At 52.7% G+C, this 12,763-nt stretch overlaps 1 protein-coding gene across 1 annotated transcript; it reads left to right on the top strand.

The window, feature by feature from the left end:
• Nucleotides 1–5,125: 5,125 nt before the first annotated feature.
• LTBR (lymphotoxin beta receptor) lies at nt 5,126–12,257 on the top strand. Its single transcript, XM_047787761.1, has 10 exons — nt 5,126–5,440; nt 5,578–5,674; nt 5,915–6,040; nt 6,137–6,289; nt 6,664–6,760; nt 6,901–6,992; nt 9,807–9,914; nt 10,219–10,244; nt 10,808–11,036; nt 11,358–12,257. Exons 1-10 carry the CDS (start codon nt 5,345–5,347, stop codon nt 11,597–11,599), a joined length of 1,266 nt encoding a protein of 421 aa, XP_047643717.1. The 5' UTR covers nt 5,126–5,344; the 3' UTR covers nt 11,600–12,257.
• The last annotated feature ends 506 nt before the right edge of the window (nt 12,258–12,763 follow it).

Below are 12,763 nucleotides of genomic sequence, written 5' to 3'. Positions count from 1 at the left end.
TCTAGTGGTCACTCTTTTTTGACTGCCCCCCTTCTGCGAAATTAGCAGCAGAATTCGCATCTTGGGTAAGACCCCAGGTGTATCTCTGGCAGAGAGAGTGATATGCTAAGGAAAATATCCTCAAGACATCCAACATCCTAATTTCCTCTAATAACCCATTAATTTGTGGCTTATTAATTTATCTAAATTTCCTTCACTTTTTTCATTTCAGTCTCTATCCTTTCTAGGGAAAAAAAACAAGTCGCTTAATCAAATGTAATCTTTACTCTTACTATTTAGAGCTAATTAGCTCTCTATACTGGGCTGCCTGCTATGGAAAATGGTTCCTTTTACCTGCATAAATTTCTCTTTAAAATGATATTCCAGAAAATCCCTCCCTGCTGCTCTTAATCCAGTCACCTGGAAGGATGCCTAGAAGTTCACCATTGGAAGTTTATTCTTTTGGGTTAAGGTGGGACCTCTCAGCCTTGGCACTATTGACATTTGCATAATGCAAATGTCTGGGTAGGATGTTTAAGAGCATCCCTGGCGTCTACCCATGAGATGCCAATAGTACCCCCTGAATTGTGTCGATCAAAAACTCCCCCAAATATTGCCAAATATCTTCCGGGGAGCAAAATTACCCCAGTGGAGAACGGCTGGGCTAAAGGAGTGTCCCCCATGAAAATACTCTGAAGGACAGCCCCCATCAATTACACATTTCTCAGTGTTTACTAGCCCCTTTCCAAGGGCAGCCACGCAGGAAAAAGGAGAGAAAGATGAGTATTTAGAAGAATTCTTTCCTGGAGTTCCTGTCGTGGTTCAGTGGTTAACGAATCCGACTAGGAACCATGAGGTTGCGGGTTCAAACCCTGGCCTTGCTCAGCGGGTTAAGGATCCAACATTGCCGTGAGTTGTGGTGTAGGTTGCAGACGTAGCTCAGATCCCGCGTTGCTATGGCTGTGGTGTAGGCTGGCAGCTACAACTCTGATTAGACCCCTAGCCTGGGAACCTCCATATGCCACAGGCGTGGCCCTAGAAAAGGCAAAAAGACAAAAAAAAAAAAAGAAGAAGAAGAATCCTTTCCCACCAACCCTCTTTTTGGATTCCTCATGGGTATCTCAGAAGAAGGGTCTCTGAGCAACCCCCTCTAGAGGGACCTGGGGAAGAGCCCACCCCACACACTCTGGTGGGGGAGGGGTCTGTGGGGCACTCAGTCCAGGTCTCGTGTTGCCCCGCGGAAATAAGCAAAACCTCAAGGAAGCTGGTAAAGAACACTAAAGGGAAGAAGCAGAGACAATGACTGCCCACAAAGAGTTGATGGATTCCTCACCCTGTGAAGTTCCCCTAATTCTCCTGGAGAAATCTGGGCAGGGATAATAATCATTTATGGATAAGATTTGTTGAGCATGGTCCAGAAACAAAAAACACTCTAAGTCTTTCAGATGGAAGAAATGTAATATAAGGAATCGGAACATGCTTGCTAGAAGAGCTGAACAGCCAATGGGGGAAAGCGAGGCAACCAAGAAAATAGCAAAACAGGAAGCAGCTACACCTCGGGCTGGAAAGACAGTCTTCTAACACAGCCTTACAGACCCAGAAGCCTCCAGAGCTGTTTGGCAGGAACTAAAGAGTGGGGACTGCCTGGCAGGAGATGGGATTGTGGAAGGAGGGAAGGAAGTAACAGAACCAGTCTCAGGACATGTGTCAGAAAGCAGCAAGAGAGGCCAGCCAGGAGCCAGGCTTCTTCCCTCCTCCCACCTGCCTGCCCCCCACCCACCTGTCTTCCTATTGGCTAAACCTACAGGGACGCCAGAGGGAAAAGGACTCTGGGAAATGTAGTTCCCAGTAGTGATACAGACCAGAGCAGGGGAAGGGTTGCGAGCAGGTCAGATCTGCAAGCAAAGCAGCAGTTGATTGGGCACCAGAAAGGAGAGCCAGAGAGGTGAAGTGATGGGGCTAAAATTAAAATCCAGGTCTTAGGGCTCTTTCCCAAGAACCGGGAGAGTCCTTGAAGGTGAAGTGACAGCATGAGAAAGGCAGCAAAAAGGATACAATTCAGCCAGCTGGAGTTAAAAGGATCTGAGATGGTACTTGCCTGTGAAGGGGCATGCATGAACTTTGGCAGTGCAGGAAGTGTTCTGGGGAGATACTCAGGAATACACAAAAGTGAAAATGCATTGATCTATATACATAAGATTAGTGTACTTTATGCATTTCCTTGTTTAGAGGTTATACCTCAAAAGAAAAGCAGTCCCTGTCTTTAAGTCTCAAAATATTCTCAAATGTAATGACACACGTCTGGGATTTGCTTCAAAATAATAACAGGATATTAGAAGAGTTGGGGAGGGTTGTATGGAAGAAACGGAACCTGTCTGAGTCAAAGCTGGGACTTCACAGTACTTTTTCTTTTCTTTCGTGTAAGTATATATGACGTGTGATTTCCATAATAAAAAGAAAAAAGAGACCTAAATAGACATTTTTCCCAAGAAGACGCACAGATGGCCAATAGACACATGAAAAGCAGCTCGACATCACAAATTATTAGAAATGCAAATCAAAATTACAATGTGGTATCACCTCATGCTGGTCAGAATGGCTATTATCAAAAAGCCTACAAATAGTAAATGCTGCAGAGGGCATGGAGAAAATGGAACCCCTGTACACTGTTGGTGAGAATGTAAATTGGTGCAGCCACTACAGAAAACAGTATGGGAGGGTCCTTTAAAAACTAAAAATAGAACTACCATACAATCCAGTTATCCCATTCCTAGGTATATACCCAGAAAAGATGAAAACTCTATGCTCATAGCAGCATTATTTACAATAGCCAAGACATGGAAGCAACCCAAGTGTGCATCAACACACAGATTTGGAGTTCCCACTGCGGTGCAGTGGGTTAAGGATCTGGTGTTGCTGCAGCTGTGGCATAGGTCAAAGCTGTCGCTCGGATTCAGTCCCTGGCCAGAGAACTTCATATGCTGCTGGTATGGCCGAAAAAGGAAAAAAAAAAAAAATAGACAATTGGTTTAAGAAGATGTGGTGGTGTATATATATACACACACACATACATAAATATATATGAGACTATTTGGGTTCTTAACCCACTGAGCCACAATGGAAACTCCAAACCAACTAAATGTCAACTGTCCTTTTCTTTCTGTCTTTCTTTTTTTTTTTTTTTTTGCTTTTTAGGACTGCACCCTTGGCATATAGAAGTTCCCAGGCTAGGGGTCAAATCTGAGCAGCAGCCAGCAGCCTACGGCACAGCCACAGCAATGCAGGATCAGAGCCTTGGCTGAGATCTACACCACAGCTCACAGCAACACCAGATCCTTAACCCACTGAGCGAGGCCAGGGATCAAACCTGCGTCCTTATGGATACCAGTCAGGTTCTTAACCCACTGAGATACAACGGGAACTCTCAACTTAAAATTTTTAGTTAGAAAAAAGAGAGAAAAAAGGGATCTAAGGCTACCATAAAGAGACCTTTATGCATTTAAGAGCTCAGTGTGAGTCCAGCCCAGCCACCTTCCCTGGACCTGGAAAGAGCTACAGCCCTGAGCAGTGCACGCTGTTCTAACATTCCTTCCCTTCCCAGCCAGCCTCGGACGTTTGCCGGCAGCGTGCGAGCCCTAGGCCTGCACTAGCAGAGCGAGAGATGTCTACAGCTCAGGGCCCTTCACCCTTTTGTGAGCCCTGCTCCCCAGATGCACCCCTGACCAGGCCTTCCCTGATCCTCCACCAGGAGGCTGTCCAGCCAGTCAGACCAACCAGGGTCAGGCTGTGTGCTAAAGATGGCCCTCCAGGGAGGAGGCGGGAATGGTGCCCAGGTGACCTCTCTCAAGACAGCAAGTCAGTCCCTCATGCCTAGGGAGCCACCCCCCCGAGTCACAAGGAGGCAGCATGGTTGCTGGAATGAGCTGGGACCCAGAAATTTGGAGCCCCATGGCTCTGCCATGGACTGGCCATGAGACATGGGGGAGATAGCATCGGTTTCTTCCATAAATATATACTGGACACGTGGTCCGTGCCAAACTCTAGGAAACTCGGGGAACCCAGACTTATGGATTCAGTGCAGAACTCATGGCTCAGTGGCTGGTGAATGACAAGCAGTGGGTCACAGGGAGTGATCTGCAGAGGGGCTGGGCAGGCCCGGGGTGGGGCTGCTTCCCAGAGCTCAGGTGACCCTCAAGGACCCTCTGTGCCAGGAGCACAGAAATTTGGAAACCAGAGAGCATGCCATAGGGGGAAGGGGGAAGTACTATTAATGGGATGCAGGAGAATTGTAGGAAGAAAGGGGTGCAGGGACAGAGTGAGCTTCCCTCAAACCATGGTCTCTGCATGGCATTTGGGCCTCAGTGTCCTCATCCTTAAGGTGAAGGGCCTGGACTGGTGGGCTGTCAGCTCCCTCCAGGTCAAAGGGATTCAAATACTCCTGGGTGAGAGGCTAGGACTGGGGATGGTGGCTGCCCAGCGCCAGTCCAGCTGCCCTGTTCATGGGACTTCAGTCTGCATGTCCTCTGCCTTCTCTGAGGACAGGGGAGCAGGGCCACTGAACCCCTCAAGGGTCATGTAGGTGACCTGTGCCCACTGATGTATGGGTCAGGTTGGTTCAGGGAAGGGGAGGGCTGGCTGGGCAGTGACTCCTTTGTAGTTTATCTTAAAAAGTCACATAACAAGGCAGGAACCCGGGAGTCCAGTCTGCCAGCTGGGTCTTCTGGTTCCCAGATGTTGGGCTGGCTGGCTGGCTGGCTTGCTGGCTGTCCCAGACTCTCCATGGGTCTCTGCACCCTCCAAGTTTGACAGTCTCAGGCCCATCCACTTTTCAGACGGGGTGCCCGCTGGACACTGCTCTGCCAAGACCTCCATCTGTGCCTGGGTCAGCCCTGCCCCAGCTGGGCTCTCAGGGACCATCAGAGAGTTGTCCCCTGGCTCTGCTGCCCCTTTCCCACCAGCTGGGCCTGGCCTGTCTCCTCGTCCTCCTCTCCAGTCAGGCTTCCAGAGAAGGGAGGAGGCCCAGTTCCGGCCCTGCTGCCCTCACGTGCTTTCCCAGCCACCCCCTCCCGCCCTGCATCGGGCAGCCAAGCCTGTTCCTCTTCCCGATTGCGACAGCCGCCCCAGCTCCCAGCGCTCCCTGTCCCCGCCCCGCGGCCGGCTGCTCCACTCCCACTTCCTGAGCCCGGCGCTGGAGCCCTGGAGGCCAGGCCAGGCCCGGCCGCTCCGGCCCCCAGGGGCACGTCAGCCCGAGTCCCGTCCCAGCCCCTGAGCTGGGGACGCTGCTGCCACCACTGCCCGGGACGTCCAGGCCTCCCATCTTCCTCCCAGGCCTCCACCCATCTGGTCGGCTGGCCGACTGGCCGCCATGCGCCTGCCGTGGGCCGCCTCCTCCTGCGGCCTGGCCTGGGGGCCACTCATGCTGGGCCTCTGCAGTCTCCAGGCAGCATCCCAGTCCCAGCTGGTGAGGGAGGGCCCCGTGCAGGGGGCGGGGGTGGGCTTGGCTAGGGAGAGGGGTCTGGGCAGCCCTCTCTGTAATCCCTCTGCCCTCCCCAGCTGACCCCTGAATAATTCTCCCCCCACTTCATCTCCCCCTTGAAGGTGCTCCCTTACCGCCCGGAGAACCAAACCTGCCAGGACCAGAAAAGGGAGTACTACGAGCCCAAACATCACGTCTGCTGCTCGCGCTGCCCCCCAGGTGAGAGGCAAGGGGCAGAGGAATGCTGGGACAGGGAGGGGGGTTACAGGGGCTCCAGCCCACCTGGCTGCCTTGGAGGGAAGGCAGACATCAGGTCCCAGGTGACAGGCAAAGGGTGAGCAACACTGGCCGTCCCTCCTATGTAGGCACCTGGACAGGCCCAGGGTCACACAGCGAGCGGCAGAGGGGATGGTGGAACCCCAGCCCCCTGACACTTCTACTGCCCCACTCGCATCCTAGGCACGCACGTCTCAGCTGAGTGTAGCCATGACCACAACACCGCTTGTGCCACATGCCCTGAAAATTCCTACAACGAGCACTGGAACCACCTCTCCATCTGCCAGCTGTGCCGCCCCTGTGACCAGAGTGAGTGGGGTGTGCCCGGGGTGGGCGGGGGCGGGGGGGTGTGCTGGGACCCCCAGGAGTGCGGCCCCTCTGCTGAGCCTGCCGTCTCTCCACCAGTGCTGGGCTTCATGGAGGTCACGCCTTGTACCAGCAAACACAAAGCCCAGTGCCGCTGCCAGCCCGGGATGTTCTGCGTCTTCTGGGACTCTGAGTGTGTCCACTGCGAGCCACTCTTCAACTGCCCACCTGGCACCGAAGCTGAGCTCAGAGGTCACTGGGGGCAGAGGGCAGGGAGGAGGCTGGGCGGGTGATCTTGAACAGGGATCAGGGCATACGGTGCTGTGTTCATGGCGAGCCTCCAGGCGCTTAACTCTCTGGCATAAAATGTCTCTTCTCCTGCCCTGAGAAAGGCCCCCAAAAGGACCTGCAGAGAAATGGCCCAGGACGGTGCTGAGCTCAGGGGGGTCCTCCCAGCACTGGGGAAGTTTGGGCAACTTGGAGATCAGGAAATATGCTGCCAAGTACAGAATGGGGTGGGTGGGCAGGTGGGGAGGGGGCCATCCAGAGGGCTCAAGGGAAGCTCACATCTGGGCAGATGCTCCTTTGCCCACTCACCCGGGCTGGCTGTGCCTTTCTCTTGCCAGATAAAGTCAGGGAGGCGAACAGAAAATGTGTTCCCTGCAAGGCAGGGCACTTCCAGAATTCCTCTTCCCCCAGCGCCCGCTGCCAGCCCCACACGAGGTGAGTGTGCCTCCATCTGTGTCCCCTGCCCCATGCCCAGCCCCAGCTGCTGACAACCCCGCCCGTGCCCACTTCCACGGAACCACCTCCCACTTCCAGCCGGGAGGAAGCCCACCTGAGCTGGGCTCTTTCCTGCACAGGTGTGAGGACCAGGGCCTTGTGGAGGCAGCTCCAGGCACCACTCAGTCTGACACCACCTGCAGAAATCCACCGGACCCCCCCAAGATGCCAGGTGAGGGGCCAGGGGCACAGGGAGGGGGCGCCTGGGAAGATGCCTTAATTCCAACCATCCAAATAAGCAGGGAAATGATGAATCCTTTCTTCTCAAAATTGAGGCAAGAAGAAACTCCTCAAAGAGAAATTGGAGTCTCCCTGGGTAGGGTACTTATACACAAACATACACATGCACACTTTTTAAATGATGTATTATATAGATTTTGTATAACTTAGATATAATATTATGCCCACACTGAGATGTAATCATTTCGACATGCCACCATCGTATAATCCATTTATTAGACCGAATATCTCTTTATTAGATTACACACTTCCATTAGAGATGCAATCCTACGCTTGACTCTTTCTTGTTTTTTTCTGTGGAGTTATTAGTTATTGATTTCCTCACCTAAGAAAGGGTTACAGGGTGTTTCTAATGACTGTTATCGTTATTAATTGGGGGAGAGTTTATTTCATTCACTTTAAAAAATCACCAAGTATTTGGAGTTCTTGCTGTGGCCCAATGGGATAAGAATCTGACTGCAGGGGCTCAGGTCACTGCAGAGGTACGGGTTTGATCCTCAGCCTGGTGCAATGCATTAAAGGATCTGTGTGGCCCAGCTTCGGCATAAGTCAAAGCTGGGGCTCCGGAGTTCCCATTGTGGCTCAGTGGTTAATGAATCTGACTAGGAACCATGAGCTTGCAGGTTCAATCTTTGGCCTCGCTCAGTGGGTTAAGGATCTGGCATTGCCCTGAGCTGTGGTGTAGGCCGGCAGCTACAGCTCTAATTAGACCCTTAGCCTGGGAACCTCCATATGCCGTGGGTGCAGCCCTAGAAAAGACAAAAAAAAAAGCTGGGGCCCCAATTCAATCCCTGGCCCAGGAACTTTGATATGCCATGTGTGTGGCCATTAAAAAAAATTATCAAGTGTTTATAATCATAATTTCCATTTATTGAGAGGCAGTGTATCAGGCACTCTGTGAACATTTGACTTTCACTAATTCATTTAATCTTCAATGATCCTATGAAATGGTCCTATTATTATCCTCACTGACTGGGTGAGGAAAGTGAGGCCCAGAGAGTTTAGGTAACTTGCCCAAGATCATCCAGGGGTAACTGGTGTTATGAAAACCTGTACTCAGGCCTTTCTTTCTCCAAAGCTCATGCCATGATACATGCATGCTGCAGAAAATTAGAAAATTCAGATAAACAGAAATAAAAATCACCCACAGAACCATCATCCAGCATATCCACTCAACATTTTTGAATAGATCCTCCCAGACATTTTTTGGTGTAATGGAAAAAAATAATTTTTTTCTAAAAGTGGAGTCATTGGAAGGTAACTCAATTTTTCCTTCAACTATATCATAAATATTTTCCACGTCCTCTTCTTCATTCTTATCTGTGTATCAGATACAATTGGCATTTTAGAGCCGGAATTTTAGAGAGTATGTAAGCTAATCTCCTCATTTTCTATATGAAAAACACACACTGGGTAGGAATCCAGGTATCTAAGACTCTGGGTCCAATTTTCCCCATGCCTCCCCCTTTTTCCTTTTTTTTTCTTTTTCGGCCACCCCGCAGCATATGGAGTTTCTGGGCCAGGGATCTGATTTGAGTGCCTGCTGTGACCCACACAGCAGCTGCAACAACGCCAGGACCTTTATTCCACTGTGCCAGGCCCAGGGATCAAGCCTGCGTCTGGGCGTTGCAGAGATGCTGCAGATCCCATTATGGCACTCAGGAACTTCCCCGTGGCTCCCATTCTGGGCTCCCTTAGGCCGCAGAATTAGATGGACCAGAAAAGGCAAACTCCCAGGGTGCAAATGTCCAAGTCTTCCTGACTTTCCTCAGGCACAGATGACACAGGTGACAGGCATGGTAGTCTCCATGCTGTCGATGATGGCAGTGCTGAGGCTCATGGGAAGGCAGCAGGTACCCATGGCTACAGTGAGCGCCTGAGGAACTGAACACCCAGCCTCCCTTTCCCTCCCCATCCTGGGACCTGCCCTGAGTCAGCGGGTGGAGACCTGGCAACCATCGTCTCCCAGGCAGCCATAGGCAGAGTTCAGATGCCAGGATCCCGACTTCGTCACCCCTGTTAACACCCTCACATACAGAGGGGCAGCGTCAGCTCCCACAGCTGGAGGTCTTAGGTCTCTCTGGAAGATGGTCAAGCCCGCAGAAATGTGGCTTTACCCTGTGAGTCTGCTCACAACCCCAAGCCCCACCCTCCTTTACTGCCTCCCACCCCTGCTTCCAGTCCTTGCAGACACAACTGCCTGAGCTCTTGTCCTCACCCACAAGGCTGCCCCCACCCTGGTCTCTAGGGGAGTGGCCACCCACACCAGCCAAACATCTGCAGCAGTTTCTCCTGGCTGTCGGGGTTGGGGGCGGCTCCCCTTAGTCTAGCTTAGTGCCTCTCTGTAACCCAAGGGAAATTTCTCCAGTTCTGCCTTTAGGAACTGCAGTGGGGCTAGAAGGGGAAAGCTGTTCCCCCCAGCCCCCGCCCATTTTCTCCGTTTGGGTGGCCTGAGAACTGAAGAGCTGCCCCTTAACTTCCCCACCCCTCACCCGCCCTCCTCCAGTCCTTTTTTATTTTAAGGGCTGCACCTGCCACACATGGAAGTTCCCAGGCTAGGAGTCGAATCGGAGCTGCAGCTGCCGGCCTACACCACAGCCACAGCAATGCTGGATCCTTAACCCACTGAGCAAGGCCAGGGATCAAACCTGCATCCTCATGGATACTAGTCTGGCTCATTTCTGCGGAGCCACAATGGAAATTCCCTTGGGGTCCTTATGCCGTATTCTGTCTGCTGTCCTGACAGGAATGATGGTGGTGCTGGCCATCCTGCTGCCGCTCATCTTCTTTCTGCTCATTGCCATCATCCTTGCCTGCACCTGGAAAAGCCACCCTTCTCTCTGCAGAAAACTGGGTAGGAAGGAGCTGGGCACAGGCAGGGGTGCAGGCCTGGGTCTGTGCCTACTGGGTGGGGGAGGTGGTTTGAAGAAACATTCAGCTTCCCCAGGGCCGACCCTTCTGCCCCTCTACACCTTCAAGACACCCAATGCCTGCTCCCCACATAGATATCAGCTCCATCCAGCCCCCCATTCTGAGGCTGGAGATAAGGGCAATGATCACTTGTTCCTTCTGGAGCCAGGGTGGACAGTACCACGTTGGGGGGGTGTGGAGGGGAAAGCCTGGGGGTCTGAGGTCTGCCATTTCATTTTCTATTGCAGGATCCCTGCTCAAGAGGCACCCAGAGGTAATGGGGAAGGCTGAGATGATAGCAAGGTGAACAAGGTGGGGGGCAGACAGGAAAAGGATGCAGCTTCACCACCCATCCACTTATTCAGCTAATAATTTAACCAGCACACCATGTGCTAGGCATTGTTCGAGGCACTGTGGAACCAGCGAGGAGCAAAATTAAGGGCCTACCCTCCTGGAGTTACGTACCAGCGGAGCAAGAATAAAGTTAGACAACTATGTATTAGGTGGTGATAACTGCTAAATAAAGCCTGGTAGGGGGACAATGAGGGACAATGGCAATGGACAGGGGTACATTATCTTAGAGTGGACAGAGAGGGCCTCTCTGATCAGCTGATATTTGAACAGAGCTAAAGAAAGGAGGGGGCCAGGCTTCTGGATGTGGGGGGAAAGTGCTCCAGGAAGAGGGAACCACAAGTGCAAATGCCCTGAGGCAGGGAGAGTGATGAGGAGCAGAGGAAGGGCGCAGCTTAGCCTAAGCATGGGATGGGGTGTGGGAATTCCAGAAAGATGGGGTTTGAGGCCCACATCCTTGGTTGGTTCTCTGCCTCCGTCCTACAGGGAGAGGAATCAAATGCAGCTGATGGCAGCTGGGAGCCCCCGAGGGTCAACCCACATTTCCTTGACCTGGTAGAGCTGCTCCTGCCCACCTCTGGGGATTTGACGCCAGCCTCGGCCGGGCTCCCAGCAACCCCGGCTTTGAAGGAAGAGGTGCTACAACAGCAAAGTCCTCTGAGCCAGGCCCGGGAGCTGGAGGCTGAGCTCCCAGAGCAAGGCCAGGTGGCCCACGGTGAGCCTGGGGCAGGTTCGGGGGAAGGGGTGGGAGGAGGGAAGGTGGGCAAGGAGAGAAAGTGTGAGGCAGACCAAAAAGAGGAGACTGAACCGGGAACAAGAGGAGACTCTGACAGCCAGAGTGTCCTTATTAGAGAAGGGAAGAGACTGAAAACCCAGAGACAGAGGAATGAATGCAGAGCTCCAGAAACTGAGAGCAGATGGAGGGGGACAGAGTGGGGAGATGACCAAAGGGGCACTGGGGGCGCAGGGGTCGATGCTGGGGCCACACAGACCTTCCCCTCAACAGTGCCCCCTCGCTCTGCTTTCCTTCCTGCAGGTACCAATGGCATTCATGTCACCGGCGGGTCTGTGACTGTCACCGGCAACATCTACATCTACAATGGGCCGGTACTGGGGGGAGCACGGGGCCCTGGGGACCCCCCAGCTCCCCCAGAGCCTCCATACCCCATCCCTGAAGAGGGTGCCCCTGGCCCTCCCGGCCTCTCTACACCCTATCAGGAGGATGGCAAAGCTTGGCACCTGGCTGAGACAGAGACACTGGGGTGCCACTCCCTCTAACGGGGGCCAAGGACCCAATCTGTCACCCACACCTGATGGTGTCTGGGAGAAGCCAGGAGAAAGGAAGCATGAGAGCACCTCTGCCCTGAGGCCACCCTACCCTCGTGGGACTGACGGAGGGCCTGGGTGGGGCCCCAAGAGGGACCCTGAGGGGCCGGGCCTCAGACACCTCTCCAAGAGCAGGGCAGGCACTGGCTGGGTACAGTGCCCCCACAGGACTCTCACCACGGCCTAGGCAGGCCTGAGACTCCACTGCAGACCTCCTGCCCACTGGGGCTGCACCAACTCAGCCTCGGGCATGGACAAGGCATGGAACGCCAACTGCTGCCCCCATAGCATCTACACCTAAGCATGGCACAGAAGGGAGCCGGCCGTATGGTCACTGCAAGGACATCGCCAGGACCTCTGGTAGATTCGTGGTGCTCATCCCCAAGCTTCAGAGGCCCTTCGAGGGCACGTGGACTGAGGGAGACCCTACATGAAGATGGAGTGACATGGAGGACCACCCTCCCTCCCCCCCTAGACTGGAAAGGGAGTCCTTACAACTGGGGGCTTGGGTGGGGTTCTAGGTATAAGGGAGAGTTTTGGAAGGAGAGGAAAATGGTGAGTGTATTTATAAACTGTAACCACATGTAAATAAAAAGGAGACTGAGACCTAGATAATTTATTTCCTTGGGATTTACAGAGAAACTATTCCAATGGGCCCATGTCAAAGGCACAAGTCAAAACTTTAAAATATAAGCCCTGGAGTTCCCATTGTGGCTCAGCAGGTTAAGAACCCAACTAGTATCCATGAGGCCACAGGTTTGATCCCCAGCCTTGCTCAGTGGGTTAAGGACCCTGCATTACCATGCACTGTGGTGTAGGTCACAGACACGGCTTGGGTCCCACATTGCTGTGGCTTCGGTGTAGGCTGGCAGCTGCAGCTCAGATTCCACCCCTACTCTGGGGACTTCATATGCAGCAGGAGCAGCCCTAAAAAGAAAATGTATATATATACATATACATATATATGTATACACACATATACATATACATACATACATATATACATATGTGTGTGTGTGTGTGTGTATAAAAGCCCACAAGGTATTTGTGCGAGAGGCTGGTCTATGGAATTTAGGTGATGACATTATTGGCCAGCGATCACCAACAATGCAGCAG

Source organism: Phacochoerus africanus, chromosome 7 (assembly GCF_016906955.1).
Source record: "Phacochoerus africanus isolate WHEZ1 chromosome 7, ROS_Pafr_v1, whole genome shotgun sequence".
Lineage (NCBI taxonomy): Eukaryota > Metazoa > Chordata > Mammalia > Artiodactyla > Suidae > Phacochoerus > Phacochoerus africanus.
This window is presented reverse-complemented; position numbering and strand designations above follow the sequence as displayed.